Source organism: Bactrocera oleae, chromosome 2 (genome assembly GCF_042242935.1).
Source record: "Bactrocera oleae isolate idBacOlea1 chromosome 2, idBacOlea1, whole genome shotgun sequence".
Taxonomy (NCBI): Eukaryota; Metazoa; Arthropoda; class Insecta; order Diptera; family Tephritidae; genus Bactrocera; species Bactrocera oleae.
Genome location: NC_091536.1, coordinates 66554724 through 66582315, shown reverse-complemented (window position 1 = coordinate 66582315; position 27592 = coordinate 66554724). Strand labels below are relative to the sequence as shown.

General features: G+C 35.5%; 1 protein-coding gene across 4 annotated transcripts in view; it reads right to left on the bottom strand.

Annotated features, from left to right (window-relative positions):
- The window catches only part of orb (polyadenylation element binding protein orb), a 59342-nt gene continuing 31750 nt past the window's right edge, over positions 1–27592 (bottom strand). For 2 of the 4 annotated variants that reach the window (XM_070105529.1, XM_070105528.1), the window contains exons 2-10: positions 13691–13852; positions 7561–7745; positions 4646–4782; positions 4340–4517; positions 3588–4252; positions 3341–3521; positions 3106–3271; positions 1809–2028; positions 1–1645 (exon numbers count right to left, since the gene is read on the bottom strand). In XM_070105529.1, coding sequence (XP_069961630.1) covers positions 1171–1645; positions 1809–2028; positions 3106–3271; positions 3341–3521; positions 3588–4252; positions 4340–4517; positions 4646–4782; positions 7561–7745; positions 13691–13820 — 2337 coding nt within the window. In that variant the 5' untranslated portion in view covers positions 13821–13852 and the 3' untranslated portion in view covers positions 1–1170. The remainder of the gene's footprint in view (positions 1646–1808; positions 2029–3105; positions 3272–3340; positions 3522–3587; positions 4253–4339; positions 4518–4645; positions 4783–7560; positions 7746–13690; positions 13853–27592) is intronic. The other 2 variants (XM_036361630.2, XM_036361629.2) reach the window with 1 other exon arrangement.

The window sequence follows — 27592 nt, the reverse complement described above, 5'->3', positions numbered from 1 at the left end:
TTTTTTTATAAAGAAAAACTGAAAATTTATTTTCACAAAAACAAAAAAAGGCAACTTAAATCGGTTCATTGACAAGCATTGAAATGATTCAAATTCATTATTTGAATTTAAGCTTAGAACAAAATCTACCAAATAATAATCAAAATAAACAAAAATAATTTGGCAATACTTGTAATATTAACAATAACAAAATTAAACCGTTAGGTACACAATATAATTAATTCGAGTAAACTATGCAAATATAAATAACAAACATGGATAAAGGGGGTGGATGGGGGGCTGGTGTATGACATAAAGTTTGAAAGCAAACATCCGCATTAAAGAGGCATACAAATATAAATAAACTCGTTTACAAAACTTTGTAATTGTGTTGGAAAATGTTCAATTTTCAATACTAAAGTGAAAAATGATTTTTCCACCAATTATGTACTTGTATGTAAATAATTATGTAAATTCTGTAGAAAAATAATCGCCTTAATATAGCTTATTTACAAATAGTTATTTGGTAAACTACAAACATAATTGCTAAATTAATTAGAAATAAATCATTTCTAAAACATAGCAAGCCTTAAGAGTGTTCTAGATTAGATTTAGAGCAAACAAACGAAAAATTAATAAACAGTTCAGCTTTTAGAAAGCAGCTAAGTGTATGTACATATGTATAAGCTTAAAATAAAGTTACAATCAGTTGATATGTTACATGAGTACTTGTTGTTTTTGATGTCTGTATGTATTATGTGTGTATATATACAATGCAGCAATTGGCAGCTCACTAAATCTCTAAAAACCTAAAAGTTATCATTAAATTTGCAGCTAGACTCAAATGAGTGCCTCAATGCGGATAAGCGTTTCGATTAACAGAAACAAAAAAAAATGTTACTAATGTCCCTAAAAACTATACAATATTTACAGGAAATGAAAAACTACATTTTGCTTATGCTTACAATAAGGTCTAACAAAAATCATAAAGAATAAACAAAAAAGAAAGATAATAGTAAAAGAAATGAGGCTTGTAACTAAACTAATTACACACTATTTAATTGGATATATGTCGATATATATAGATATACGAGTATAGTATATGTAGATATAGGTTTGTGTGATAAGCTAGTTTAACTAGCAACTTAACAATTCCATTTAGTTTTTAGCTTAACGCTAGCAAAGCACGGCTTAAAATATAGATTGTTGCTGATTTTGTTGTTGTTGTTGTTGCTGGTGCTGTAATTGTTGGTTCAGCTGAAACATTGGTTGTGGCGATGTCGGGTGTTGGCGTTGTTGTTGTTGATGTTGCTGCTGCAATTGATTCAAGCGCTGCATGTGTGAGTTGGTTTGTTGCTGTTGCGCATGCTCCAACTGAAAACCACCATTCAGATAATTTTGATGATTCTGATGAGCATGCGCCTGCTGCTGTTGATGCTGATATTGTTGCGATTGTGTTGGCGTATGCTGCGAATGCAATTGCTGTTGCTGTTTGTGTTGCTGTGGCTGTGGTGTCGAGCTCAGGGAAAGGGAAGAGAAGGAAGCTGCAGAGGGTGCCGGCCCAATGCCTACTAACATTTGTGACTTCGAGTTTCTCGTAAGCGGCTTATGATTCTTGACACCGTCGGAGGAATGTTGCCACTGCCAACAGGCGCGGCAGAAGTATCTGATTTTAATTAATGAATAAAATAAATTAAATTTACTCAAAAATTAATGGAAACTTCATCATTTATAGGAACATATTTTTTTGAGTAAAAAATAATCCAATTCTCTTTGTACAATATATCGATTATTTCACGTGATTACATTTTTTTATATTTTTAACTCACCTAAAGCACGACAGTTCGCGACAGAAGTATGGTCCATGCTGCACACCACAGATGGAACAAAGCGAGTCTTCGAGATATGGATCAACTTGCACTTTTTTGGTGAACTTGGCTGTGCGTATTTCGATGAATGCCGCCGAAACCGCCTTCATATATGAGCGATTATTGTTGAAAGTAACACGTCCGGAACCAATTGGGTACTTGTATTTGTCGGTGTCAATACCTTGAAAAAAATAGTATGTTTTATATTAGTTGCTGATGATACATCAGTATTGCTTAACAATACTTGCAATATTTATAGTATCTCTTTAGGTATGAGGTATTTATGTACTAGTAAAAATTGGGTCTATAACTATAACTATATTATTAACAATAACATTTTCTAATTTTTCAGGATTTTTGAATTCCATCTCTAAAGAACTGCGCCGGCTTGGCGGCCAAGAATGGAACACGCCAATTTTTGATGCCATGTACATGACGTTGAATCTTTGGACGTTGTTTTTGTTATGGAATGCAGAAATGCTGTTTCGCTTCAAATAATTGTTTGCAAAAAAAACTCGTTTTTTAAGGCCTGCTAGCTAATGATCTGAAACTTTGTTATGACTTTGCACATTAGTAATGTTCGCAACCGTGGAAAGGTGTTAAAGCCAATTCTATGTTTCCTTGACAAGATAATAAAAATCGTCGCTACGGTAGGACCACTAAGGTTATCAGTAGGGTATTTTGACAGTGTAGACATAGCGAGAACGAGAATATTTATACATATATAAAGGGTGCATTTTTAAAGTTCGTATACTTATGGCTATCACGATTGTGTCTTAGGAATACCTTAGATCTAATTTTCTTTATTGGTTAGATGGAAATCGCGAACATTTTCCTCTTGTAGTCACTTTTGAAGGCTACGTTAGCTCCATATTAAGTTTTAAAAGAAATGTGGACCAATGATGTTTTCAAAGGAGCCTCTTTACAACTTTTCTAATATTTCAATTTCCATATAGGAAACTTTATTCCCTATAAAAAACCTTATGTATTTTTGGCTCTCACAGATTTCTTAAGCGATTGGCTGAGTTGCTATACCCATTTATGGGAGCGGCTTGATATTATTAGAAAAGTGACTATACGAATCAAGCCGACTCTGAGCGATGGATTTTTTACAGTTTTTCCACGACATACGTGCACATAGTCTAACAATTTAAAATCATTTAACAGATCCGTTCCAAAGGGGTTTAGAAATATTTTTCATTATTCTCATAAGAAACTAAACATATATTTTTAAATAGTAAAAGTTAAAAAATTTCACCTGCATAAAGCACGCCATCAAAAAGGTCATCCATTATTTTTGCCAGACCCTCTGCGGTAAGCTTGCCATGCAATGCGCCCACAAATACAGTTTTGGTTGGATCTAATTTCTGTGACGTAGACTTGACAAAATTTGAATCAGCGATAATCCATGGAATGACCTCAACCTATAGAGTATACAAATAAGATAAAATTAGCTGAATGAAGCAAAACTTCTTAAACGCGCAAAAACTTACATCCTTGGCTTTTATGCGTCGAGAAGAAATCTTGAAATAGTAAATTCCGCCACTCTGTGAGTCATCGACTTGTAAAACACAAGCAGATAGTAAAGCCCTCACTTGTTTGTCGGATTCAAAGATGATGTAGACATAGCCCTTCGGTTGCGCCGCCTGTTGCTCCTTGCCGGGCCACTCGACTCTGTAGAAGATAATAATGAATTTTATAAATCTCTACTGAAAGAAGATCCAGTGAGGTATACCTTACCTAATTTGTCCAAACGGTTTGAATATCTGTATAAGCGATTGTTCGCTTATGTCCCAAGGTATGCCGCCGAGAAACACTTTCGGCGAGTAGTTTAGCATGCGGTGTGAACGCGGCGGCAACTGCCCGCTCCAAGTGCAAGTGGCGTCATAGAGCGCAGCCGAACTGCGATAAAATTTCGCAATGCGGTCCAAATGCGCATCTGCGGCAGCGGCCGACTGCGGTTGCGCTTGTGGCTGTGGCAAGCCTTTGAACTGATTCATGCCATTGCTGTAGCCTTGCAATAAGTGATTGAGCAGTGGCACCTGTTGCGACTGGGCTTGCAGCAGCTTGAGGGTGTTGAATGCCTGCATATTTTGCAGCTTCGACAATTCCAAATCGACAGCGGTGAGCGCATCGAAGTTTTGCAATTGCTGTTCGTCGAAGAGATTTGTGGCAAAGCTTGACATACCGTTATTGCCATTCCCCAGATTGCCCAGAGAGGTAGTTGATGTTTGTTGCTGTTGTTGCCCGAATGGTAATGACTGCTCGAAATACAGTGATGATGGATGCTGTTGCGGCTGCGTTGACAGCTGTGATAGTTGTTGTTGCGACAATTGCGATGACAATTGCTGCTGCTGTTGCAGTAAAATTTGCGAGTCATTATTTTCGGCCACAGATAGCAAGTTCTATTGCGGTGTGAAGGATTTAAAGTTTAAGCAACATGTTTGGTTAAAAAATAATATAATATTTTTATTGACTTGCAGGCAACTTACGATCATATCAATCAAATTGTGCTCCACATTGGATTGATTGCTATTCTGACTCTCCGGCGAGTTCGAGCGACTATTCGAGAGACAACCACCAATGCCGCTGCCCACGAAATTATTCTGATACATCAACGGTATCGAATCAACCGATAGACCATTGGCGCTCGATGAGTTGCTGCCATCGCTAGAATTTCAAATTACAACGAGAACAAATATTTTCTGAATATTATCACTTATAAGTTGCCGTTTGAGCAGTAAGTGTTTATGAAATGTTAAATTATTTCTTTTAAAAAAGTTAAAAGTGAGCTTTACCTGACTAAAGGTGAATTCAGAAAAGAGCGATTGTAAAAAGTGGTGGGCGTACTTGGCGATAAAGGTGCAGAACAATCGAAGCTGATGTTTCTTTGAAATACCTTAAGTGGTGTGTTATTTTGTGCAACATTTTCAAACTAAAATCAAATTCGATCCCATTTCATTTAAAGAAAAAAGTAGAAGAACATACAACAAGAAAAGGAAAATAAACAATAAATATGTTAAAATTAAAAATCAAAATACATAATAGTTAATAATAGTTAAAAGAGAGTTTTTAGCGCAAAAAGGCAAAGATAAAAGTGTTAAATGCATTATTATATATTTTTTTAATATTAACTACTTTCTAAAACAATTTAAAATATCCAATAAATTGTATTTGTGAACAAATGTAAACCTATTTTAGATATAATATACGCTTAAATTTCTACTTTCAACCAGGCGTCTGTCACTCAAAATTGTATACCAAGCCCGACTAATATAAGCTAAAATTGAAAGCGCTCGTTTAATTTGTTACATTGTAGATTACAGTCAGATACAGTTACTTGACAGTTTAGACCCCTGTTGATGCAACACTAGAAATTATGGAAATGTATTTTTAAAATCCTCAATCGACCCTGTGAGCTTTTGACAGACTTCTGGATAGCTATAAAGAATTGCAAAGAAAATGTTTGTCTCTTATTCAATGTTAATTTTGATAGGTAGACTGAAATCAGGGCAACCTGCTACGGCATGTCAATATTTCTTTATTCGAGTTCCGAAATTGCATCGGCTAACCATGCGACGACCATAACTAATGCGAGAATCAATGCCTGGATTAATGCGATGATCAATGTAAGCCTTCATGGTTCATCTTTCGTATTGAACTCTGAAGATAATGTAATGCCAAAGTAGATGATCGATCCTTTTGAAAATTTTCCGACCATAACAGCCAATTGTGGTTCGGATACTAGCCGGTAACGGTTTATTAGACCTACTTGATATTAGGATTAATCACTATTTTCTGAAGTTAACATTGACAGTTAACGTTAATACCAAATATGAGACGACTCATCAGATTCTATCTAAAGGCGCTTGCTTTTAATGTGGTCATTTAGAGAAGATGTTGGATATAGGATTTGATTTCAAGTATGTATAAATATCACAGCGGAACCCATTAGCATGCATGCGTTAAGTATGTGCGGACCAGGTATGAATTGGTAAGGGCTCAGTGACCTATAAATCTAAATTGACTGACAAAATTTTTTACTTTTAATTAGCATCTGATAGTTTCTATTGCGTTCTTAGGCTGATCAATATCATGTTCAAGGTTATTAACGAAAATTTTTTATTATGTAGATTTTTAGAAACATCCTTTTCAAAGTTAGTGAGTTAATTTCCAAGAAAGGTGTTGACGATCATTAAGTTTGTTAATCAGAAGAAATATTGAGAGATAATAGTCATGTATGTATTATAAAAATTTACAGATTTTATCTTTTCTTAAAGATCCCAACTAGAAGTTCCCTTTTTGTGTAATCATTAATTTTTTTTTTAATACAGAAATATAATAGGTTTAACTTAAAGAAATCCATTATTTTTTTGCATTAAACTGAACGTTTTATTTAACATAGCCAGAATGATCAGATTCAATTCAAATATGTCCCGTTTTTTTCGTTCTCATAGAAACTCTTGGCCCTATGGCAAATAACTGGGATGATCGTGGTTTACAAGCGGATTTTTCACCAGCAAAATTATCCGTCTTAGGCAAGAACAGGAAATAATAAGTTGACGCAAGATCCGGACTATATGGTAAATGCATAAGAACCTCCCAACCAATCTACCGGAACTACTGGCGAGCCACTATCGATATGTATTTCCTGGCGTTGTCCTGATGGAATACAATTCCTCCCATATTGGTCAAATCTGACCGCTTACGGGCGTTTTCTTTCTTCAGACGGTACATTTGCTTGAGAGCAGCTCATACCAGATGATTCTCTGCCAATCTCAATGAACACATAGCAAAACCCTGACGGGCTGCGATTCAATCATGATTGTTTTTGGCTGACTTTGTCATCCCCAAGTAGCAGCGATTCGGAGATGGAAATTCGGTTAAAGAGTCAACATTTTTGAGTTAACTTTAGGTGCACTCATACACTCTAGGTGCACTCATAGCTTCGTATGGGTTTTTTTGTAATGTTTGACACTTGGGTCGATTGTCACAGTGCTTACAAGACGGTCGGACTGAGCGATTTTCATTCTTTTTACGATATCTTCGATGGTTGAAATTACAGACGATATCAAACTTATGGTGTATTGACTGATACGGTGTCAGGACTATTTACATTTTCAGTCGCATGGCTTAGGTTTATCAAAGAAATACTGTAAAACGCGTGCGTTTGACGTGTGCTCAAACAACATAGACTAAAACAATCAAAAAACTATATGACAAAGCGAAATACAGATTACTAAAGTAATCTACTAGAAAAATAATGGATTTCTCTTTTCTACACCTTATATGACCAGCCCCTATTCTTGTGTTTCCCAGCGTTTCACTCGAAATATTTCTGTTAGAAAAGTTAATTTAAAGTTGCTATTTTGTAGATTATAGTTAAAATACTACAAATTATACACTCTCAATCTTAGAGTTATAGCACATTTTTTATAACAATAACTTACATCAAACTTATAAGCGTGATTAAGTCAATTGCATCAAGTCATTTAAGCGGTAAAATTAGGCGCTTCTTTATATATTAGTTAAGCATATTTGTATTTAAGTAAAACGGCAGTGCAGTGCAAAAGGGTGCATTTAACACACTACTGTGCGAAATAACAAAAACAATTAGCTGCAATATTATTACGGTTACTTAGTTGCAGACGCTAGCTGATGCCAAATAGGGCAAAGCTTTTAACTTCCGATAATTCGCAATAAAAATACTCACCTGAAAGATATCAAAAGAATTTGCTGACAGGGTGCCGGGCGAGGCAGATGATTGCGATGAACTTGGTGTTAATGGCGTGTAGGCGGCCATCGAAGTAGACAGCGTGTCCCCATTGGTGCCCAACAACAGCGGATTTGTGGTCGATTTGCCAAAGCCAAGGAAATCATTAATGGCAATCGGAGGTTCTATTGGAGAGATAAAGAGAAATAAAGGAGGTTAATATAGAACTTGAAACATATTCATAGATGCACGTATATATGTGTGCATTTTATTTCAGCTTATTGATTTTCGGCATGATTTTTCGATATTTGTTGCTGAAGACGAGGAGAGGAAGGAGGTATGTATTGTGTCGGAGTTCCGCATTTGACTATTTTATATGTATTTGCAATTATTATGAACGGACACAGCTCCAATCTAATTGGTTGGCAGGCTACAAAATGCCGCTCACATAAAGAACAAAATAATGATAAAGTTAAAAAAACAACAACGAATACATTTTATACACACACTTACAAGTTTAGGTAGATATGTAATATATGTATGCGTGACGTTTACAAAATCAGGGTGATGCAATAGGTAAATGTATTGAGGTAAATGAAAGCACAAAGTGTTAATATATTATATATTATATATCAGAGTCAGTAATTTTGCTTTGCTAAAATTTTTATTTCTACCAAAGACAAAAAAAAACAGTAATTAAGTAGATTTTTTAGTATTAATATATTAAACGAGTATATATATAAAGTGTTAATATATTATATACGAGGGATATTCAAGGGAAAAGGTGAATTTGAAATATTTTTGAAAAGTACTCATTCATTCATCCATATCTATTTTGTCTCCTTCAAAGTAATCCCCCTCAAGTACACTTGTGTCAACGCTTTTTCCAACCCTCGAAGGATTTTTCGGGATAACCATCAGCTATTTCTTCGATTCTGCCTTGTTCTCATCAATTGTGGCAAAACGCTATCCTTTTATTGGTTTGTTCAGTTCTGGGAATAGGAAAAAGTCGCAGGGAGCCAAATCTGATCAAATATGACCCGTTTGAGCAAACCCGGGGACATTGCTTTTGCTCAAAATTTAGTAATTTCAGAATAAACTTCTTTTCTTCGCTTGTTGACGTGGTCCCACCTTCAGGATGCTGATCGTCATCAACATGTTCTTGGCCTTCCATAAGGCGCTTGGACCACTTATAAACACTAATTTTAGACAAAGTGTATTTACAGAATGCAACAGTCAACATTCCATTTTTAACGCAAAATTTAATACATATTCTTTGATCCATTTCTTTCAAAAATCAGAAATCGAAGAACACACAAAAACGTGACTAACCTTTTCTGTGGGCAAAAACAAACTACTAATCGAAATTGGCTCGTAATGCAAGCACATGAGAACATATGTGTCTCATTATAACAAAAACAAAATATCGTTAATCGAATGTACACAGCCCATTTTCCTTGAACACACCTTGTATACGAGTATGAATCTGTAATTTTTTTTATTGAAATAATTATTATTTTGAAGCAGCTGTCTACCAAAACCAAAAACAAAAAACAATGACTAAGTAAATTTTTTATTGAAGAAATCTTTCCTGTTAGAGGGATTTTTGAAATCGCCTCTTAGCGTTCAAATTTACATTAATAAAATTCCCGAGTTTTAAATAGGGTGAGTGCAAATGATCCACTTAAGATAATATACTTTATATAGTCCATATTCCTTTAGTTATTTTGTTACGCTGTGAAAATTATCACAATTGTATACTCATACCCCAAAGTGGTCGAAAACGGAACATATATTTTTAAACCCCGAATTGAAAAATAAAAGGAACTCAGTGCCTAGAACATCAAAGTGCATCTTTTCCCGATAAAAAAGGTGACTTTGCGTCAAAAATGGGTAAAATCGGTTCAATAAATCTCGAGACCCATATATGTATTGTACTTAATATTAATATTTTCAAACTTCCGTTAAACCTTTTGTGTTAAACCTATACCCTTAATAATAAAAGCATCAGAGGATCTAAAAAATGATATGAATCGGCTCAACGGTTAATGATTTGGGTATGAAGCGTGTCAATGCTAGACTCTTACCAGGTCGCAAAAGAGATGCACGACAACGTAGCTGAAAACTTTACATTGATCAAATGTATCATTACATTTAACGAGACGTGGGTTTATGAGTATGCGACGAAGCTGCCCAACCGTGTGCCGTGTTGTGGATCAGAATGAACGGTCAATAAAAAACTACTTGGCCGTTTTAAGGTGTCTACGTGAACCAATTCGATTTGTTCGCAGAAAACTCACGGCTTTTTCACCAAGCCACGGAGAATGCGCTTTGTCAGCCAGGGTCAAATTTTTAAATTTTTAAAATATAAACCCGGTTTGATATTTGCAAATTGTGAACGTATAAAATGTTCGGTTACACCCAAACTCAGCACTTACTTGTTTTCTCTCATTTTTTCTTATCGATTAATTTAATTTCTTTCAAATAATATAAAATGAGTCGATTTTTCTATATTTGATTTGCCAACTCTAATCCACATACCCTTTATATATATATATGTAAGCGCAGTGAATGCAACACTGTATAAAATTCGTTAAAATGGCGACAGCAGAAGTCAATTGGTGCTGGGCGTATAACATGACTACTAGGGGACAACACTGAAGAAGGCCATCAGAAACAACAAAAATAACTTAAACATATTTATATGCTATGTTTTTATGTGCAATTGTTTGTGTTACTTGCACTCAAACGCAAGCAATAATAATGCCTGTTAATGCAATGAAATATGCCCACAATAAATCAAATTTATCTGTAGTAATTTTTATTTCTGCAACTATTAGTATCACTATTGCCGTTGTTGCATGCAACCATGAGTGCGTTGTTTAGTTGTTGTTGTGATCGCCAACACTGTCGCATACCCCATTGATGAGCAGCTTCAAACACGCATACACATGCATATATATATAGGTATAACGGTATATTACATTTATAAGTATGTTGCCATAATATTAGTGCGACTTTGCCGCCATTTTGCCTTTGACATTCTGCATTTCCTTTGCCTACTCTTTTAGTTTTCTTTTAAACTTTTCAAGTATAAAGCAAATATAATAAATTAAAAGCATATATGTGTGTTTGTATGGTATGTGTTTTTCCGCCTCCGGTGCTCAATTCGGTTAGAAGGCGATGGCATTTTATGCCAATAGGCTGAACAGCGTGTATGGTACTTGGCTCAGCATAAATACTGGCCGAATAAAATATTTCTTCGAACTTGAGATTGCCCACACGGCGCACAAACACATAAAGCCATTGAAGTGTAATATATGCAAATATAATTAACTGCGAATATATATATATATATACATATATATCTATATATGAAGTATATCCGATATCTGTCACAGCGTTCAATTGCCAAAATCGAATGAATATTGTGTTGGTGGAAGGCTTCTTCATTTTTGAATGAGTGAATCAATATTTATTTTGATATTTTCTATGAAGTTACCATTCTTGAAAATTCTTAAGTTCACTTATTTGGAAATATTTATTTCTTCGTGCTCTAAAAAAGTTATACTTGAGTGGAAAAATATGAGCGTGTTTACTTTGCAACACATAAAACTATAAAATGATTACTCTTCAGTAAGCGTCATAATTCTAGGAGTTTGAAAAATATACAATAAACCAGTCGTCTAATCGAAAATTTAGAAATGCAGTAGATGATATAATGACGAGTGAAAGTATTATTATACTCATAAGCGTACTCTTTTTTATCAAAAACGAAACCAATTTAGGGATGGAAATATTTGTCGTATACATTAACTTCGGTGCAACCCTTCAAAACTACAAAGTATTTCTTACAAGAACTAGATTTTGATCGGTCAGTTTATATGGCAGCTGTACAATTTTTTTTTAGATTGCATTATTGTCTTAGACAATAATCCCTGCATGCAGTTTCTTGGGGAGGAAAGGACGTGTGCGAAATTTCTGATCGCTATCTCAAAAACTGAGGAACTAGTTCGTGTATGTATAGACAAACGGACAGAAGAAGAGATAGACGGACATAGCTAAATCGACTCAGCTTGTTATTCTGATCATTTATATATACATATATATTAGAGTGTTCCGACGTTTCCTTCTGGGTGTTACAAACTTTGTGGAAAACTTGATATACCCAGTCCAGCATATAAAAGCGTAAATTAAGGCTGCGAAAAAGCTAAAACAATTACTTATAATTTCTATACATATATTTTGTAGGGTCTCTGACCTTTCCTTCGGGGTGTTACAAACTTCGTGACGAACTTAAAATGCCCTGTGCAGGGTATAAAAACAGAGAAATGCTCTAAAAATAAAAGGTTTGCTTAAAACAACTAATTACAACTCAAGGGATCCTGGAGAAGAAAATGCTGTTCCATATCAGTTTGCTACTACAAAGTGTTGAATTCCCTTTCATTTTGAAAATTTTCCAATGGCCAGACTTGTGTTCAAATTTAAATTAATACTAAAATTTAACGATCTCTTTTTTTTGCAGCTAATATTCGAATCTGTATGCAAATATACGTAATCTAACAGGATAATTTTAGAAAATGTAAAAATGGATTGATGCCAAATATTTTTGAGTGTCGCTCAAAAGAATTTGAAAGATAAAATAGTATAAAATGAAATATCAAAAGATTTGGCAGAAGCGAGCTTCCCAATGTAAATGCAATAGTCACCACCAAGGTAGAAATGGCAGAGAATGAGCAACTAAAACCTGTGTATATAAGGGCAGTTTAACTGGAAGAGAACTCAATTCCAAACTAATACTCTCTGAGTTTACATTTAACAGCAACAATTTCTGCACTAATGAATGTGCATTACAGCCAAAGATTTCAATGAATTTTAATGGCCAAATAAAAAACTTATATCATGTGAATGTTGCAAGAAACATTTTTTAAAGTAACAGAAGTTTTTGTGTAAATGACCTATCTTATGCAAAGTGTTATGTGCATTTAGATAGAAAGTTTCTTAAGTAAACAGGTGATGCAGTATTGCTAGTAAGGCGTTCGGAAAAGCCGATCCCCTCAATAATAACTGTTTATATTGTAACTCAAGAATCACTAGCAAGTTAGGTTAGGTTAGCTTAGGTTAAAAGTTCGATCTTTATGGAGAGATGTCTACCAAATTTGTTGAGTCGGTTAATACCAATTCCAATGTTTCATCCTCAGTCATGCAAAAGCTAGACATTGAAGGATAAAGTGCCTGAAGTGAAAACACCTTAACTTACTCTATGTATACCTCCGGTTGCGGCAAGATGATCTTTTGCTAAGAGTAAGTAGTGCAGTGAATCCCATGCGTTTTACTCTATATCAGAAGGATCTCCCAGTGGCATAGGAACTAGTTGTAAAGCGAGACTCTTAGGTTCAGCGCTGGAACACAAAGGCAAATCCAATGTAATTGGGAAAATGGTACCCATTATTGCGAGCTCTTCGGCTTTGCCGTTTCCGTAGATGCCACTAAGGTCAGGCACTTAAACGAATCTGATACTGAAGCAGCTTGTCGCTATTGTTAGTGAGTACAGACATTTTTTGACTAACTCTGAACACACAGTGAACATCGTTTAATGCTAGTATTACAGCTCTGCTATCGGAGTGAACGCTCACCTCCTTCAAATTGAACGTATTTTGAAGCAATATATGTACTGTTACCTTAACGGCAGCCACCTATAAGATCCTTATGGATAACTCCCTCTCTAACCTTTTCCCTTAGCTTCGATCCATTAGCCATAGTAGTCCAAGTATTTATGGATGAAGTCGAAGTAGGAAATTATCTTAGAATGTTCTTTTTCGGACCTCTTCATGTACCCAGATGTACTGAATCTTACAGTTCATTATCGCAGAGGTGGGATATCATTTATAAATTAAATAATTACCTAATATTCATGGATGTGGCTTCTAGACTCGGGCAGGTAAAACATAAACGAAAGAGTTAATATGAAAATCTATACTTTCTTTACGCATGAAACGCATCAAATTTATTAGTGATTAGAACGTAGTCTTACCATTTGTAGGGTTTCTACATTTTTTTTGAAGTACTGTTCGACATTTTGTAGTTTTAGTAAAATATTAGTAAGTTAAATTTGTTTTAGAGAGCTTACCATTTAAAGCTGTTATTAGCTCATCAGCAGTCTCATTTCGTCTACTTAGGAAATCTTGGCGTTGTTCCAGCAACGAATTAATCGAGTGTTTTGTTAGAATATCAGCACCAGCACTTGATAAGGACCTCATATTGGCAGCTGTTGAATCATGCACATCAAACTCTGGAGAAAGAAGAAAAAATATTTTTTTATTGGTATCTATATATTTATTTGTATATTTTACTAGAATTTTTTATATGTTTTTTAGGATCGGACAGACATTTATTATATGTATATTCTACAAGTATTATGCATATTTAACCTTGTGTGCCGGGGCGTATACGTGACATTGAAAATGCATGCCCGAAAGCACACTTGCATTGTTCGATATTTATGGGCGTATGTGTGTGTATTGCACTACATTGTAGCAGCAGCTGAGTTGGCACAGTCGGTGCAATTGCGAATGACGCGTTTGAAAAACCGCAACAATTTGAAACTAATGAATCGCTTACTTTTCCCATGAATTTTCGAATCCACTCAGTGGCGTGCGGCCACTTCAGTTGCCAGCGCGAAATGCCACGAAGAAAGCACAGTGAATAGCACACCAATACGCGGGCGCACACTTAGAAGCAAGAGCATTGCCACGAATGAACACGTAATAGCAGCAACAAATCATTTTGTCATCGCCGAAGCAGCGGAGGTATTTCCCAGTAACTCAACGATTGCAATAAAAACCGAAACCGAATGGCGGCCAACAGTGCGCTCACACAAACAGCAGCCGCCACAGGCAAGCAAACCACGACTACAACAACAATAACTGCAACAATAGTAATAGCTCTACAACCCACCCACTCATACACACGAGGTGGGGGAGGGCGAACACCAAACATTGCACACAACGGGGTGTAGGGGAGTTCGGGGCGTACTTAGTGTGGCAAGTTTAGTATTGTCGACACCATCAACGGCGTGGCATGCAATGTTAGTTAGCCATAACAACAACAACAACATAATACTCATAAAATCACCAACACTTTTGCAACACCATCGAATAGTGAGTGCGGACTCTTAAGTGTTTGGCGCAATTAAAAGCGCATCAAGTGTCAGTGGAGCACCATTAAAAGACCAAATTAGTGCAAACATTGTTATCAGGCACTCACCAAACAATTTGGCAAAAATGGCGTACAACTCATTACGCCAGATTAACGAAAATTATGGCAACAAGTGATTGCCGCTCATACACAGGCACACAAGCACCCACATACACGTGCTAGTACCCGCACTTATGTAAGCAAACCAGCACTGCCGTTACTTTCGAACAAATACTCACACATATAGACACTTCCGGGGCGAGAAGTCACTTCTCAACAGTACTTGCACAACTATTTCCCCAAGTACAGCGCGCACGCTTTTGAAGACGTTCTCATATTAAGTAACGTGCAACATACACCGCTCACCGCATTCCGTTGCCGTTGCAGTCCATCGCACGGCATCGCATTGACTTACGTAATAGAAACAAATGCGTAATTAACGTACGAAAGCAAAAACACTTCTAAATGGCGCACACACTAGTGACTCTATGTATGCAAGTACATGTGTATGTATGTGTGTAGTGTGAGTCCTGAAAGCATGGTTGTAAGCATTGCTCACAGTTTGCTTACATAATTAAATACATGCAAGCACACATACAAATGGAGAATACGTGAAAATCAAATGAACAACTTTCTTGGCATTTGTTCATTGGCTTCCTACACGTGGAAAACTGACTACAACGATACCCTAAGGTGAGGATTTAGCAGCTAAGGTTGTCGTGCAGCTAAGCTCAGATTATTATTTTTTAAGTACAGTAATTTATTTGCAGCGAAGTCTTCAGAGTAGTTGAGAATATTTCAGCCTATGGTGTGTTACTAATAATTTAGAAAGCATAACCCTTCCAGTTTATACACAAGGTGAAAAACTTTTCCTCAAGCTTTGAGAGAAGATGCAAATTTGTAAATGATGAACATGAAAAGGATTGATGTTTGTATATTATATGGCAGCTATATGTTATAGTGATCCGATTTGAATAATTGGAGCGGAGATTGTAGCATTGTCAAACAATATAGATATATATATACCTTTCCAAATTTCATGAAGACATCTTGTCAAATAAAAAAGTTCCCATACAAGAATTTGAGTTTGATCGTTTAGTTTGTATGGCAGCTATATGTTATAGTAATCCGATTACAGGGCTGCTTCTGATAATAATTTGTGCAAAATTTTGTCAAAGTACTTTGACAAATGCAAGAGTTTTTCATACAAAGACCAGACAGTCCAGACAGACGAACATGGTAAAATCGACTCAGTTCGTCACAATGATCATTAAAATTTTATTTTATTGAGTCACTAACGTTTCCTTCTGTGTGTTACAAAGTTAGTGGCAAGCTCATTATCCCGGCTTAAAGTGTACAATAAATTAAGAGAAATATGTGAGTTCTCCTGGTTATTTTCCTCGAAATTCGATTTGATGAATATAAAAAAAATATATAAAAAGTTTGATATTCCTGAGTGGATTAAATTTTCTGTAAATCTAATAATTGATTGCTTGGTTTAAACAGAGTTGAATACTCGAAAATTAAAGTCATAAGAAGCAGTATCTCGTGATTGTATCTGAATGTACTGATGTATTAGGTCAAGCGTAAGTCTAATTTCTTTCGAATTTTTTTGGATGGTAATGAACTATTATTTACAACTTTTGTGTTAACACCTTTTTCACATAACCTCAAAGTTTATGTGAAACATTCAAATATTCAAATTTATGGATTTTTTATTTTTATCTTGTACAGTAGAAAATTTTCTTTCATCCTACTATGAATTTTTTTGCTTTCAAAACTTATCTACTCTAGTCTAATTAAAGAGATGTGAAACTACAAGTAAATTATGTTTTTAAGTTTTTATTTGTCTTAATACTATGCATAAATAGTAATGATTGTATTTTCATGTGGTATGAAAAATATATATATTTTGTAAAGTGTTCCTCAGGCAGATGACATCCCAAATTTAGCCAATGTTATTTTTTGATTCGGGCGGAAATTCATTTCCAGTGGCAACGCTATTGTACTTATTTATATATTTCAAAATTGGAGGAAAATCTACTTCAGCACTTTTGCAGTGTAAAACTTGGTCAAATACCTTCCTTTTGGTATTCATATTTTAGTATATTTTGTGCAATATTAGTTATTGTAATTATCGTCTTTTAAGAAGTTGGTAACTATATTATAATTATAAAATGTTATAATGTTAAAATTAAGCATTAATTGCACCTGTTTATATAATTTTTAAAATCTTTCAAATACTTTGCTGTCTTCGTTGAAGTTATCTTGTAAATTATATATAATATTAAGGCTTTCTGCAAAATTCTAAAAGTTTTATTTAAATCTAAGCTTTGATCATTAGCTGTTCAAACATATTATACAATTTTTTGAAAATAAATTCAGTTATATAAACATTATTTGACTGCAGACACCACAAACATTATGCCTCCAGCAATATTCAGCAAAGTCTTAAAATGAAGGACAATTTAATGAGGTAAACCGAAAGCGCTTACGAGCTTGACAAGTAATGTAATGACACATTTTCCAGTAGTTTAGCCTCTTCTGACATAAAGCCAACTTCGAGTGCATGCAAATACTTGCTCGTAATTGAGTACCTTAACCATATGCGCTGCCGATCAGGTGAAACATTGGTTCGAGGTGCCCTAAAGACTGCTCCAAAATGTCCACATACATACTTGTATATACGTAATGACATTGCATAATCTATGATCAGACATGTGTGTGTCGATGCCGCATGCAAATGGTACGAGTAATGCGGGGTAATACGCCATGACACATGCTCCATGAAATCTGTGAAATTCATGAAATCACCACAAAATGCGAGTGCTTATGGTTTGCGACTGTCCGGTTACTGAGTGCGGCGAGAAAAATGAAGTAGAAAATGCTATGGCAGCAGTAAAAATGAAAGTGGCGGAAATGGCCCGTAGCAGGAATGCAACGACATCACCGCTGGTGTCAATGATGGCTTTGCATTTGTGTTACAAACACGCGACACAATGCAGTGCATAAAATAAGCTAGTTTAGTATTTGATGTGTGGGCGAACTACAGATAGCGTAGTATCGGATTCCAAGTGGTGCGTTTTGAATGAGTTCAAGTCCATTGCACGTTCATACGCACGTTTCTTAACTAGGCTGCTGATAATTTAACTTCTTTACTCTGTCTGAAAAATACGATTTTGGGTGATCTGAAAAATTGGTCTCCTAACCTTCTTATTCGACTTAAATATCCGGGTGAGCGAATTTATCAAGATAACCAATTTCGTAGTTTACTTCGATCAAATTGCATTGTCGTTGGGTCGTTTTTTGCAATTCGGCGCCAACTTGGCTTAGTTATTTGGAAAAATAGACCGAGATCATTTTGGTCATCTCCAGATAGCCGATGTAGATCACACCTTGTGAATCTTAGAAAGTAGCGGGGATTTTTTTTTCGGACGATAGAAGAATTTTTGGCTTCTTCAAAGCCGGTCAAAGTTTACTATTTCAACTGCTCTTTAGCCTGTCATATCATTGTTTTGATCGTCACAAAACAACGCAGAAACTTTTTTATATTTCACTTAAATGATGTCACCGCGATACCGCGGTGAAATGGTCTTCCGGTTGCGCCTGTTATCTGAGAGAACGGTACATTCAGCGCTCCCAAAACTTTCTCATACTTAAAATTCCTTCAGGATATGATCCAGGTGATCTTTTGAAGATGCCGCCTGTCTCAGTTATCATGTATACTTTCAATGTGCCAATGCGAGATCGTGAACTTTTGTCATGCTATCCTTCGTGACAGCCGCGTAATTGCTCAACACACATTTTTGATGGTCGTCATCGAACAAGAAGTAACATTTAATATACACGATCTCCATTCTAAAAGCGATCGGCGGACGAACGAGCGATATTGAACTTTTTCCAATTTTGTTTTTTAACCCGAGGACACGCCCATTTTTATAGATGGTTAAAACAAAACTTGAAGTCCAGTTCTGTTGAATTTTTTCCGATACTGCTTACGAAAATATAATCTTGTATATGATAGATCTCATGTTATAGTGGTGCCATCAAGTTGTGAGACTAGACGGTGGCGGCTATTCCGAAACGACTGTCAGAATAATATCACTTGAGGGATATTCAACACTCTAAAGTTTTAGCTATACTGAATTATAGTCCGAAGAAATAAAATTTTTAAAGTAATACGTGAGTTGTGAATGTTTTACATTGGACTCAAGAAGAAATCAAATAAGAATAGGTCAATAATAAGTAAAAAGACGTATTTTGGCGTGTAAAGTTGCTATGTTTACTAAAAAATGAGACTCCAAACTAAACCTTAAAATATAGTACTCAAATGGGGCCATTCCACACTCGTCTTGAGATCAATTGCAATTTTTTATTGGGTTAAATCTGTGCAACTGCTCGTGTGTCTGTACATTGTCGTGCTGCCATTGCTAAAAGTGACGACAAATTGAATTCGCCAAAAAATGTTAACCACTTAACTACTACGATAAATGAGCATGCGTGTCAGTGTGTATGTTTAGAAGTATGTGTGTGTGTGGTGTCTAAACAGTGTGAGATTGTGTCGCCGAAATCGTCGATATTGTCGATGCTGTCGCCCTTGCTGTTGTACATTTTTTCCCTCCACATATGTACGTGCTTTTTTACAACTGTATATATGTGTGGAAGTACGTGCATTGTTGTTTATTTTTTATTTTTTTTTTTTTTTGGTTTTGCTATTGTCGCTGAGTTGTTACTAACTGGCAAATGTGTTAACCAAGTTTTACTGTAATAGCATCCGCACTCGCAAGTAAGTGTGATTGTGGCAAGCAGCGTTCCCTCTTCGTCTCTATTCCTCTCCTTCACTTACCCGCTCTAAGTGATAGCCAATGCTAACACCATTACCAACACCATGCAACACTCGATACGCGCTACTTTTGTCCAACTAACGCCTAAAGCGAAGGCGACAATTCTTATATTCGTGATATTTTGCTCTGTTTGTGTGTATATATTTTATATATCTGTGTTTGTACTCCAAGTTGCGCTATTGCCACATACTTTGGTGTCTGAGGTGGCGACTGTGAAAAGATTTTATACTACTTGTTGTTGCCATTCCGCTGTTGGTCGCTCGTACTGCTCCTTTTGCACTTTGAGAATTGACGAGGTTAAATAAAAATCCAGTAGTGCCCAAAAAGCAACAGCAAACAGCGTTTGATGGCCGTAAAAAAGGAGGAAGAAAAGTCCGACAGCCGCCAAAGAAGCAGAAATTAGAAATTTTTCTTCGCAAGCTTGCCGGCGTGTATTAAGTTACACATATGTGTGTGTTGGTGTGTGTTTACTGCCTACTCTCGGCTTGCCTTATCATCGGTTTTCTTTCGCATCACAAGCGCGCAGCAGCAACGGCATTTACCATGCAACACTGTCGATTGGCGGCATTTTTGGCAGCTCCTCGACTATGTGATGTTATGTCCGACAATATACATTTTTACTACATCCCGTTAAGAAGCGTCTGCCGCACTCCGCTACACTATACGTGTCTATACTATTATACATGTGTGTGTGTGTGTGTGTGTGTGTTTGGTAGCATTTATTGCGGCGAGATTTGCAAAGTCGTCGTGCTAACATTGTGATTAAGCACCACTGAAGAAGTCTAGCGTTTGTTAGAATTCTTAATAAAACCTAAATTTAGAAATGATTTCACAACGGCAGCCGTTGAAAGACGCTCTGTGCGTTCGCCTGCTTGCAACACACATGCGAAAGTGCAATTAAGTGATATATCGCACATAAATGCGCTGCTGGTCAGTCGTTTGTCGGCTGGCAGCGGTCGTTCGGCGCAACAAGATTTTGCTTTCACAAGAATTCTTTTGCATTTCACATAAAGTTATTAGCATCAAACAACGTTCAATGGATATAAGTGTTGCTGCTACTTTTTCTTGAACTTTTTTCGGTGCATGTTGTCTACGCCGGCGAATGCAGAAATACTTGTATTGTTAAGTTGTTTTTGGTTTTGTTGTTGCCTTCGAAAGACATTTGTCGCGCAAATTCGCTCCATGGTTTGCGTGCTGCGGGTGCGGGTGCGGGGCACACTTTTACACCCTTGTAAATTATGTAAATATATGTAGATCTTTTTTTACATCATAAGCAAATTATTCGTCTGCAGGATAATGCAAAAGTCCTGTTTGCTACAAAGTAATGCAGTGAATTAGTTGTAATAAAATGTATTTGAGTTATGGTAAATTTTTTGTAATGGCCTTTGAAAGTTTAGTTACGCGTGAAGTTGTTAAATAAAGGGTTGGTATTAACATTATATTATATGTAAATGAAAACATATATGAAAATAAATACCTACATATATATTTTTACTCTCGCAACATGTTGCTACAGAGTATAATAGTTTTGTTCATCTAACGGTTGTTTGCATGACCTAAAATTAATCGAGTTAGATATAGCGTTATGTATATATAAATGATCAGGATGAATACACGAGTTGAAATCCGTGTGACTGTCTGTCCGTCCGTCTGTCTGTGCAAACTGTAACTTGAGTAAAAATTGAGATATCTTTATGAAGCTTGGTACACATGTTTCTTGGTACCGTAAGACGGTTGGTATTGATGATGGGCGTAATAGGACCACTGCCACGCCCACAAAACGCCATTAATCAAAAACAAATAAATTGCCATAACTAAGCTCCACAATACAATACAAAAATGTAATATGGTATACAGGATCACATTAGAGAGGGGCAACTGCAGTTTATTTTTTTTTAAAAAGTGGGTGTGGTTCCGCTAGGGTTAATGTGCATATCTCCTATACCACTGAAGCAATAATAACATAATTCACTGGAAACAAATTTAGCATTTCTATCGACAGTGTGAAAATAGGTGAATATCGGGTGGCAACCCCGCCCACTTCCCATATAACGGCACTGTTAAGAACTACTAAAAGCGCGATAAATCAAGCACTAAACACGCCAGAGTCATTAAATTTTAACTCAGGGCTTGTATGAGATGACAGTGGCCGTGACACCGCCTACTTTTAGGGGAAAACCCATATCTTGGGATCTGCTTAGCCGATTTCAACCAAATTCGGTACCTGACATTATTTTTGTATTCCTATGTTATAAATGGGTGAAAATGGTTTACAACCACGCCTATTTCCCATATAACACCATTTTAAATTTCGTCTGATTCTTTCACTTTCCACTATGCAAATCAAACAACAATGATTGTATCGGGATAAAACTTTGGGTAAACATTGGGTTTAAAGTGTCCTAGGTACTGAATATGTGGGCCCCAGTGCCTCTAGTTGACTTTTTACCGAAAATATCGGTCAGTGTGTAAGATATATAATTGAAATTCATGTAATAAAATAAATAAATGAAACCCTCTATAATAGTATGATTTTGTGTCAAAAATAGGTTGAATCCGATAAATACTTCCTTTAATATAAAACACCTGAAGTAATTTCCCAGGCTTTGATCCTTTCAAGTTGCGAAAGTATTAAATGTTTGGTTAAACCCGAACTTAGAGCTTCCTTACTTACTTAGTACTAGAATATATACATACATACATCCATACAATATGTTTTGCACAAATACAGAATTAGAAAGCCAAGAAAAACCTTCAAAGGAGTAATCTCTTCATGTAAAAGCAAACCAAAACCAAAATTTGCTTCCAAGTTTCAAGATAAGGTGGGTCACACAATAAGGTGGGTCACACATCTTGAAACTTGGAAGCAAATTTTGGTTTTGGTTTGCTTTTACATGAAGGCTCTTCAGGCTCTCTAAATGATACAATATAGGATTCACTCTTCTCGACAAAAGCGTTCTGTTCTTGATTTTCCTAAATATGGTATTTTCCTTTTTATATTCTGGATCGGAATTCTATTCTGTTTATATGGATCGATGTGACTTAAAATGCAATTCCAATTACTTCTTGTTAGTACGCAGTTATTGCACAGTCTCGTACTAATAATCTAAACTTAAAATTTTTCTTTAAAATACTTAAAAAATTAGTTTAATGAAAAGAGGAGGAAATATTAGTTGCTCAGGTAATGATCCTATTTCGGACTCATGAAGGCAGCTTAAATCTACATTCCATGCATCACCTTTTCCGCAACCCCTTTTATATTATACCCTGAATACATGGGTATATCAAGAATGCATGCAGTTTGTAGAACTAAGGAAAGGTCGCAGTTCCTACAATATATATACTTATATATATATATAAATGATCAGTTGTAACCATGTCGTCTATCTGTCCGTTTATACACACACTGGTTCCTCAGTTTATGAGATATCGAAAGATAACTGATCGATCAAAAGCAAGTTTTTTTATGGAAAATATATGGATTATTGTTCAAGACAACGGTACGATCAAATTGTCCGATCAAAATTAACATGGAGATTTTCATACAATCAAATATTTTTTTCTTTATTAAGTAACCTAAGTAACCTTAGACTTGAAGAAAGTTATCAAATAACGTGGCTAGAAAGGACTAGCAAAAGGTCGTCGAAGGCAATATTAAATTATGAGCCTTACTTAGTTGAATTTTCATTGCTGTCAATCACATCAAAACGACATACTCGTACGAGTATAGTGCCTAGATGGAAGATAGAGACTTAAGATGACATAACTATTGATTACTAAAGAAAGAATTGGTTTTAATAACCAGTTTATGGTTTTATTTAATTTATTAAATGTTTCTCAAGCTTTATATTCTAGTTCATTTTGATATCCATCTCTTTCTGCAGGTGTTTCCATTGAAATTGAAACGTTTGAAGCACGGAGTTTCTATTTGCTTGCCTTAGGCTTGTAATGCAACGTATTCAATTGTTGTAAGACCGATAAAAATTATGGATTTGTAATATTTTTGAAGCATGAGCCGGGAGCTTCGTTCTTTAATATTAGTAGAGCTACCATTATAATATTAAATGAACCTTTTGGAATATAGGAAATGAATACTAGCTTTTTAGGTCTCCTCAATCTAAAAAGCCTATATTGCTATCAGAGTGAGTTGACTTTAAAGCTGTAAAACTGTGATGAAAAGACCCGTACTTTTTTTCTTTCATTCTAGGATTGGCGCGGTAAAAATTGGGAGTTTTTGACAAAGATTTTTAGTATCTACTGAAATCTCTCTTAGTCCGATGGACTCCTTACAGATAAGGTCAAATAACTAAAAAAAAATGAGCCAAAAAAGTATAAACAATGATGACTATGCTCTTTATTCCTTAATACTAAATTTGTTTTTGACACCCAATTGGTGATTTTAAGTCAAATTAAGGAGAGTTTACGAAGTAACATCAATATTAAATATACATATGTTGAAAGAAGCGAAAGTGTAAAAAAAACTCACCCTCGACATAATAAACTTAATAACATGATAGCTTAAACACAATACGGGCGACGATGAACATTCGACCATCATGACGATTTTTATGATAGAGCTATTTCTAATTTTATCGCCGACCGCGCAGGCAAAAATGACATCACCATATCATAGAAAGATTATTTTCAGTACAAATCTTAAGAATTTAAAAAAAAATTAAGAAATTTCATTTCATTTATTGTGAGGTATATGATAAGTGGTTTTCAAAAAACTGTGAGTGAAATTTTTGATTTCGATGCATTCCCATATCGACGTTATCGACTTTAATAAAGCTTTTAAATGAAAATCAGCAAAGTCAGGATTGTTAATCGACGAAATTGTTAATATAGAAGGCAATAATATTAACATTTAGGGAATTCACAAAGTGTCATATTGTGTCATATTGTCTTATTTTTTATGACTGTCACATCAACACTGTTGTTGTTTCCCATGCAAAATTTAAATACGACAAATATAACACGGTGAGGTATGTTTTCTGAGTGTGCCATTCTATTAGCTGTATCTGTTTACTTTTTTATTGTTGACGTTTAAGTGTCTAAAATTAATAAATGAAAACAATGTATCAATTTCTTTAATAATATGGAAGGAAGCCACGATATTCAGATATATAAAGTTGAAGAAAAGTACAATATAAAAAATTCTGTGGTTGGAAATGATTTTAAACCAAAACGCCGCCGTTTCATCGTAAAAAAAGTTTTCATATAAAGAAGCTATAATTTTATGTTTGTCACTTTCTCATGCCATTTTTGTATTCTTAATTTTTCACTACCAGCTGGTGAAGTATAGAAATTTTACACAATATGACATACAACGATTAAGCGGTGTTTACAAGCGTCGTATTTTCGAGACTATTGAACTATGACATAAGATAAGGCTTGTGAAGTCAGAAAACTAAAGAAACCAGAGCTAAATGAAGTATGAGCCCAGGATGCGGGTCCAACTAAATCATATTTTGAAGCACACGTTAGTGATGATGTTACTGGAATCCAGTACGCCAAAGCTTCGCAAAGTCTTGAAAACCATGTTTCATAAAACAGAATCAAGGAATGTTGCGACAAACTACGATAAAAGTCTTTTTGGAAACTTAACCATAAATTGTATATATGTACATACCATATGCATGTACACAAACGGATTTAGTGTAACTATGTTACATATCACAATAAAAATGACATATGAAAATAAAATAATCAAAAAATATTGTTTGTTTATGAAGAAGTGTGTATATATTTTAGTAAAATTTTTATTCGTACAGTTGTGGGAGGTTTCATTTGCAAAGCAAACCCCAATTACAGCAAAGACAGACTCTAGAAGTAGTTTGATCTAAAAATTGCATAGCATGAAGGAAGTTGGTTATAACAGAATGAGCTCCTTAATACTGCTTTAAGTGGAAATTACCTTGCTTAAGACAACCATATTTACGAATATATTTGTAACGCTTCTGCCATACTATTTTACAATTTAAGTCATGTTCAAATAATGACAAAATCCAGTTTATTGCGGAACAATCCACTTCAAGGATAACCCAACGATATTTTTTGCAATGCAATTATTTTGAAATGTCACATTTGACTGTGGATTCACAACTACATCAATAAGCTAATCTTTTCCTTACAAAATGGTCCGGCAATTTCCACCTCAATCACTCAAAATGAAATAGGCATGTAACTTTTTCCGCCATTGAGCTGCGATTTTCAATATTGTAATCACAATTGTGATAATCGCACAATTACAAATTGAATGAAGGAGGGCCGCAGCATAAGATGTAACAAAACCAATCATACTCTTTCTTACCTCCAACCTTACAGACATACGAATCTTACAGTACGATAACGGTACAATGGCAGTGACGACAAGCTTTTTATAATACAAATCAGAATTAAATGGCAAAATTACAAAGGAAAATCGCCTATAGCCACATCATTAAATTGCCGATGCCAAATCGCGTAACAGCTGCAGCAACAACAACAATAACAACTGTAACAACAACAGTAGTGACAACAACAGCGGGCCAAGGCGAAAATTGGGTGGCTGGTTGCGGTTGTAGGCCAGCTGCCTGGCTGACGCGCAGCCTGGCGCACACGCGCACGCACATGCAATTATGCGGCTGTGTGGCAGCGAGAATGCCGCCACCATCACCTACATACGAGCGCCGGCATTTAAGTGCGCGACGCTGCCGACACACGACGTTAGCGAAATAAAGAGCAGCAAAAGCACCCAGTAGACCATGTTGCATACAAGCACACATACACACACACACACAGGTACACATACATGCGCACTAAAGTTGAGACTAAAAATTTCAATTGAATTCTGGAATTCACTTTGCAGACAGCATTGAACAACAATAACAATAATGGCAACAATAAGAAGAACAAGAGCGAGTTGCACCAACACTAAATTGAAAATTTCAATCTTTCGCTCGTTGAGCAGCAAAATGCAGCAACGCCACGACACGCCGGGTGATGGCATACACAACTCTATATTGCTACATAATGCCTTCACAGTTACAGTTATTTTTTGCTGAGTTGATTTTTTTCTGTTTTGCAAACTAAATATGAGTATGCCACACTATGTGGCAACATAATACGCGGCAGGAAGTAGAAAATGTCGATGCCGTTTTAAAATACGTTATCATTTAATACTTTTTCCAGGCATGATATCCCCAATACATGTGCATACACACATACAAATATGAATAAAAAGGTTCACATTCGTAGACTCGAGCTTACGCCAACAAGGCGCACAAACAATTTCACAACGCATAATACAATAGAGCAATTTATGAGCGCTGATAGTAATACGGAGACTTTACCTATATATTTATATATATATATATATATATATATATATATATATATATATTTTATATACTCGGAAAAAGGTAGCTGATAAAAAAGTTTCCTTCCGGTAATATAATCGGGTGTATTTATTGTTCTTGTTCATGGCTTCAAAAACTTGAGACAGAACTTAGATATCTTAACGTTGCAACCTTCAATGGTTTGATATCGGCGATTTCCAATGACTAATGAGTAGCTTCTTGGGATGAAAAAGACGTGTGCAAAAGATCCGTTCGATATCTCATAAACTTAGGGACTAGCTCGTGTATATACAAATCGACTCAGCTCGCCACGATGTTTAATTATATAACATATATAGTTTTTAGAGTCTATTACGTTTCGAACTGGGTGTTTAAAATTTTCTGTCAAATTTAATATATCTTGTTTAGGTTACAAAACCCACCAGCCACAAAAATTGTTTCCTCACTAGATGGAAAGTAAAACCATTGAGTTGGCAGCACTTTTTCTAGCTTTTAAAATTCTAAGGCATAAGAAAACAAGAAATAACTTTAACTTAGGTTGCACTGAAGCTATAATACCCTTCACAAATACAAAAGATTCATTACAAGAACTTGATTTCGATCGGCCAGTTTGTATGACATCTATGTACTATAGTGACTCGATTTTAACAA